This window comes from Gopherus evgoodei, chromosome 4, assembly GCF_007399415.2.
Source record: "Gopherus evgoodei ecotype Sinaloan lineage chromosome 4, rGopEvg1_v1.p, whole genome shotgun sequence".
Lineage (NCBI taxonomy): Eukaryota > Metazoa > Chordata > Testudines > Testudinidae > Gopherus > Gopherus evgoodei.
The window spans coordinates 133,555,961-133,562,798 of record NC_044325.1 but is presented as its reverse complement, the minus strand read 5'-3'; the positions used below and the strand labels follow the sequence as shown (position 1 = coordinate 133,562,798).

General features: G+C 50.8%; 1 protein-coding gene across 1 annotated transcript in view; it reads left to right on the top strand.

Annotated features, from left to right (window-relative positions):
- The window catches only part of LGR6 (leucine rich repeat containing G protein-coupled receptor 6), a 215,936-nt gene continuing 209,098 nt past the window's right edge, over positions 1–6,838 (top strand). The window contains exon 1 of the mRNA XM_030561167.1: positions 1–462. Within this exon, the coding sequence (XP_030417027.1) occupies positions 242–462 (221 nt within the window). The 5' untranslated portion in view covers positions 1–241. The remainder of the gene's footprint in view (positions 463–6,838) is intronic.

Below are 6,838 nucleotides of genomic sequence, written 5' to 3'. Positions count from 1 at the left end.
AGAGAGCAGAAAGTTCCTTTAGCTCCTCCTCTTAGAGGCTCTCACGCCCCTGCCCTGCCCATCCTGTGAAACCCAATAACCAAGATCATTCAACAATGCCTCCCCTTCACTGGCTGCATCTTTACTACGCTCAGGAGTGCCGGGGATCCAGTGCCTGCTGGGTCTGAGAAATCAGACTCTGTCTGAACAGCCAGCTGAGATCAGAGCCACTGAGCCAGTGCCAGCCACCCTCACCCAGCTCATGTGGGCTGCAGCTGTGAACAAGATGGACAAACTCTTCTTCTGGTGCACTTTTCTGTTCTCCGCTGCCACTCTCCAGGTGGCATCCACGGACCCAGGTGCTGCGCCCTCATGCCCGCCTCAGTGCCACTGTGAAGAAGATGGCATAATGCTCTCAGTGGATTGTTCAGAGCTGGGACTCTCCCAAGTCCCTGTCAGCCTGAGCCCCTTAACAGCTTACCTGTAAGTACTGAACTGTCATTTGCTTTGCAGTGCAAGTGCTGTCCTTGGGGCACAAGGATAGATACCCTCCCTCCCCACCCCAGAATCAGCTGCAGCTTGCTTGGGCTCAGAATTTGGGGTCACACTTTGGTGATATAAAATTTCTACCGCAAATTAGAAACAAAACAAAAACGCAGCTATTATTTCAGGACCAGTTGAGCCAACTCCCCCCTCCTCCCTATGCCCCGCTGCATAATGCTGTTTATACTGTGCTGTTCTGCATGCTTTGCTTCTTGATTGCAACGGATCAGAGGAGCTGGTTTGCTGGGCAGATTCTGATTGTTTGAGAGTATAATGGAGTATTTATACTGAGTAATTACTGCCAACTGTCCTGGATCTTTCTGTCCAATATTTCAATAGCTGTGATAACCCATGGCTTTGGTGGCTTTCAGTTTGGGTTGGCCACCAGCAGAGTGTTGGAATTGTCTGTTTCAGACAGAGAGTAAAGTTTCACCAGGTGGTTCAGTTCAAAGATCTTAATTTTCCAAGCATTGGCCCGGCCCTGTTGCCACAGGGAACCCAACGGGGCTCAATTCAAAGAGGATTTTGCAGGGTTGACTTCTAGCACCACGGATGGTCCAAGTGGTTCCGCTCCGGTTATGTCCCAGTTGTGGAGAGGACTGGGACTACCCTGCCCTTTTGAGAACTTCCCCATGCTCTACAAGGGAGGGCTTGGAAGGGCAGCTGGATGCCTCCACTGGGGATGGTGCCCTTCTCTGCATGAGACAGGTCGGCTTTGGCATTCCCTGGGAAAGACGCTTTGTAGCTGTATTCACAACAGGTTTAGCTGTGCTGCAGCAAGGATGGGAAGGAGCTTGGCTTTTGAATTTAGGGACAGAGCTGAAGGGCTGCCAGAGAAATATATTCAACATAAAAACCATATTGTGTAGCTGGCAAACAGTAGCAGGTTGTGCTGAGCACCCCGGTCAGTGTAGGGGGCAGTCTTGCCTAGTGCCTAGGCTAGAACAACAGGTTTGGGAAGGAGGAAGGAGCCCTGATTTGTGTTCCAGACTTTGCCACTGATTTCCTCAGGCAGGTCGCTGCCTCAGTTTCCCCCCTCTCTGAGGTGAGGATAATGATACTGACCATCCATTGTGAAGTGCTTTGAGAGATCTGGATGGAAGGTGCTAGAGAAGGGTGCCATCTCCTCTCCCCAGTCCATTTTTGCCCGAGGCAGAGTTGGCATTCAGCCTTCCTGTTGCAGTGTCTCTCTGTCTGTCGCTGGCAGTCAGGTGGGAAGGGCTGTGCGGGATCCCATTCAGAATGGATGCTTTTCATCGGTGAGCAGGAAATACAAAGGAGCCGCCTAGTGCAAGGTGCCTGTATCTTTAGGTGGGGATCCTGCGGTATGACTGTCACCCTCCAGTGTCTCCTACAGTAGAAGCATCTCACCCTAAGCATCTTGTACACGGACTGGTTCTGTTTGCAATCAAGCATTGCTGGATGAGGGACGCCAGCTTTGCCCGTGCATCCCCAGGGCAGTGGATTGTAAGCACAGGAGGCTGCAGGGCTCAGCCAGTGCTATTGTGATGGCAAAGTAAAGCCCTGTCAGGCACCCATTCCACCTTTTAATTCATTTTCAGGACCTGCGCATTTGTCTCCAGCCCTATAAGAACCACGCTCCCCAGCCCGCTGCAGGAACACAGTGGGTGCAGGGAGGGTGCTGCTAGCCCATGCATGCTTTGCACTAGCCACCACCTGGATCACTTAGGTCGCTAACATTATTCTAATAGGATTGTCAGACTATTCATAACTCCTTAGCTACATTAATCAGAGGAGTGCGGGATCCCTGGGGCAAGGACCCTGCCAACCAGGGCGGTCGCTAACAGTGTGGGCGTGCTGATGCGGCGGCTGTTTGCAATGGGGTGAGGATTGCAGCCTGTGGGGTGTTGTAAAGACATTTTAGGCCTGATTGTCATAGTCACTGGGTCCCTCGCAGGCATAGCAGGTGACTCAGGACCTCTGAGAACCAGGCTGTTTCTGGATGAGGTCAGTCTTTCCCTTGACAGTCGGAGTCCTGCTGTGCCGATCAATTTCTATCCTGTCCATCCCAAGGTGTTGTTGCCTTTTAAGCAGCTTCGCCCCTTCCCGTGCTTTGCTCGGGGGATTTCCCTGGTAAGGACATTAGCCTACTTTGCTCATGTGGTGGCGCCATTGACAGCAGTTTGGAGGAAACGTGCGGGCATTGTAACCTTCCGAGCCCAACACCCCATTGGCGAAGCTGGTCTGGTGGAGTTATTGGTGCTTAAAAATTGCAGGCCCCATCATGCGAGGGACTAGAGTGTCTGGCCCCCTGGCACTGCCTCTCAGATACTTGGGAGAATGCCAGCAAGCTGGCTGCATGATTAAAAGGCTTCAGATTGCAGAGCCCAGCCTGTCAATTAATACGTGACACCATGTAACGTAAATACAGGAGATGCCCTGGGCTCATGGTTACAGCCAGGGACTGGGGGAGGGGGGTTTACTCCATCTCTGCCACAGTGTAACCTGCTTTCCTGCAAGTCACTGAGGGCCAGATTTTCTAGGGCTCAGCACCCACACTTGGAGCCAGATTTTCCAAACTGCTCAGCAGCATCGAGCTCTCTTGAAAACATGGCACTGGCTGTGGGTGGCTGAGCCCTTATGAAGGTTTCTGGCCTTCAGTCCACACTGAGGCACCTAAATAAGTGGCCGGACTTTAGGGAGAGCCATGAGGAGAGCAGAGATGCTTAGGGGAGAGCAGAGATGCTTAATGACTTCTTTGTTTCAGTCTTCACCGAGAAGGCTGAAGGAATGCCTAACATAGTGAATGCTAATGGGAAGAGGGTAGGTTTAGAAGATTAAAAAAAAAAAAGTTAAAAGTCACTTAGAAAAGTTAGATGCCTGCAAGTCACCAGAGTCTGATGAAATGCATCCTAGAATACTCAAGGAGCTAATAGAGGAGGTATCTGAGCCTCTAGCTATTATCTTTGGAAAATCATGGGAGACGGGAGAGATTCCCGAAAACTGGAAAAGGGCAAATATAGTGCCCATCTATAAAAGGGGAAATAAAAACAACCCAGGAAACTACAGACCAGTTAGTTTAACTTCTGTGCCAGGGAAGATAATGGAGCAAGTAATTAAGGAAATCATCTGCAAACACTTGGAAGGTGGTAAGGTGATAGGGAATAGCCAGCATGGATTTGTAAGGAACAAATCATGTCAAACAAACCGGATAGCTTTCTTTGATAGGGTAACGAGTCTTGTGGATAAGGGAGAAGCAGTGGATGTGGTATACCTAGACTTTAGTAAGGCATTTGATATGGTCTCACAAGATATTCTTATCAATAAACTAGGCAAATACAATTTAGATGGGGTTACTATAAAGTGGGTGCATAACTGGCTGGATAATCATACTCAGAGAGTAGTTATTAATAATTCCCAATCCGGCTGGAAAGGTATAATGAGAGGGGTTCTGCAGTGGTCTGTTTTGGTACCGGCTCTGTTCAATATCTTCATCAACGACTTAGATATTGGCATAAAAAGTGCGCTTATTATGTTTGCAGATGATACCAAACTAGGAGGGATTGCAACTGCTTTGGAGGATAGGGTCATAATTCAAAATGATCTGGACAAATTGGAGAAATGTCTGAGGTACCAGGATGAAGTTTAACAAAGACAAATGCAAAGTGCTCCACTTAGGAAGGAACAATCAGTTTCACACATACAGAATGGGAAAAGACTGTCTAGGAAGGAGTATGGCAGAAAAGGATCTATGGGTTATAGTGGACCACAAGCTAAATATGAGTCAACAGTGTGATGCCGTTGCAAAAAAAGCAAACATGATTCTGGGATGCATTAACAGGTGTGTTGTAAACAAGACACGAGAAGTCATTCTTCCGCTTTACTCTGCGCTGGTTAGGCCTCAGCTGGAGTATTGTGTCCAGTTCTGGGCACCGCATTTCAAGAAAGATGTGAAGAAATTGGAGAGGGTCCAGAGAAGAGCAACAAGAATGATTAAAGGTCTTGAGAACATGACCTATGAAGGAAGGCTGAAAGAATTGGGTTTGTTTAGTTTGGAAAAGAGAAGACTGAGAGGTGACATGATAGCAGTTTTCAGATATCTAAAAGGGTGTCATAAGAAGGAGGGAGAAAACTTGTTCACCTTAGCCTCTAAGGACAGAGCAAGAAGCACTGGGCTTAAACTGCAGCAAGGGAGGTTTAGGTTGGACATTAGGAAAAAGTTCCTAACAGGGTAGTTAAATACTGGAATAAATTGCCTCTGGAGATATTTAAGAGTAGGTTAGATAAAGTCTTTCCGGGATGGTCTAGACAGGATTTGGTCCTTCCATGAGGGCAGGGACTAGACTCGATGACCTCTCAAGGTCCCTTCAAATCCTAGAATCTATGAATCTATAAGGGTTAAAATTCAGGCAGCTTATTTGAGTGGCTCGACATAGATTCAGGCGCTTTCTGTTCGGCACCTGACGTTCGGACCTTATAGCCTGCGCCTCTTTGTGCCTCAGTTTCCCTGCCTGTATAATGAAACTAATTATGCTAATCTCCGCAGAGCATTTGACTACCTTAGAGGAATGGGACTTGGGCAACGTGAAGGGTTTTAATAATAATAATAATAATAATAACCCCATATGATTAGGCTCTCCGTCTCAGACAGCAGGGTGAGAAACTGGACCACTGAGTTTGAGGTCTTGCCCCCATCCCTAAAATGTTTCCTCTTGAAGAAAGTAGGCACTGGCAGCCCACTGTGTCCTCTTAAAAGTGTGTTGAATCCAACAGCTCCGTCTTTTGCAGCATCTTTGCTCTGGGGATTGCCAAGTCCCATTCCTGATTGGGGGCAGCAGGGTGATGGGGAGAAAGACTAAGGCCGCAGCCTGATTTCCTGATAGCCGAGGCAGAGAGCTAGATGGAGGCTGCTCCAGGTGGCAGCAGCTGCAGAGGGGAAAGCTCTCCTGGTGATCTAGGAGGGGCCAGTCCGCCTCGGTCTCTGCCCTGCCGGGTCCCTGGAGAACCACAGTGCCCTGGTGCTCACTTGCAGGTGGTAGGCTAGAGCCTGCCCCATCTCCCCCAAAGTCCCATCTGAACTCAGGCCCCTATAGGTGCATCATGGAGCCCAGCCCCACATGGGCTTTCGTGGCATCTCCGAGGGTCCCCCAAACAGAAGCCCTTTCATTCCCTGAGCTGTCTCCGTGGGGAGTGGGGCAGAGAGCTCCCAGCTGAATTCTCAGCCAGCCTAGAGATTCTGAGCAGGCGCCTGGAATTTAGCAGCCCTGCTGGGAATGTGAAGCCCTGTTGTTACCTTCACCGCCCTCTTCCCGCCGTGGGAAAGGTTCTCCCACACACTGCTCTGCAGTTGCTGCTTCTGGGGCCATGGGGAGCCGGGCAGGGAAAATTGGGGACACGCTTGTCACATCCCTCAAGCAGAACCTGCTGCCAGGAGCAACCTGGCCTGTGTTTGCATTCCTATTTTCATCAGCCGTCTGTGCTGGCCAGCAGCAGGGCTGGGATCAGGGCTGGGCAGTTCTCACTGCCGCTCAGGTTGGGCAAAGCCCAGTACGTATGGCTGGCTGCTGGGGAGTATTCCCACATGGAGGCCTGGTCTGCCTGTACCATCTGTCAGTGTGGGGTGAGGAGGCTCCTTTCCTCTCCTCCGCCCTGCACAGCAGTGAACCGCCCTGCTGAGGTGACCTGCCCCTTCAGGGCCTGCTCCCTTTGCTCTGGGCACTAGCCCCAGCGAGGAAGCCAGCCCCCCGCTCAGGAGCAGCTCCACCCAAGGGAGTGGCCTTTGTACAGCACCTTCCCCTGCCCCACTGAGCCTGGCTTATCCCGCCAGGCGGCCATGTGGCACCAACTCCAGCAGGTGCCGTGGGAGCCTGGGCACGGGAAGCAGGATTCTGAGGGGAGGATAAACCTCTTTCCGATTCATGTGTTTGCTGGGCCTGACCCAGGCACCTCTGAACCTTTAGGGGATGGAGGGATTTGGAATGGGACAGCCGAGCCAGACAGGCAGCTCAGGTCCACGCGGCCACAGTCCCCTCCTGTACTATGGGTGTGGCTAGGGCTCCAGAGGGAGCTAAGTGGGGCCTCGGTGAGTTTTACTCTGTGCACGTGACTGTTCAACTGGTGGGTGGGTGTGACATGTCGCCCTATGGGGCGATCTGCAGAGAAGCTGTGTCTGTTACAGGCCCCCCTAGAAATTCTGCCTCTTTAGCTGAAGCTGTAGCCATTCAGGGTTTTAGCTCTGCCGGTCCCCAGTTCAACGCCCAATAGGTCAGCCAGGATGGTGACCATCACATGAGCAAACTCATCGTCTCCAATCCGAGCAGCCCATGAATTTTGGGAGGGCAGAGCTTGAAATTCA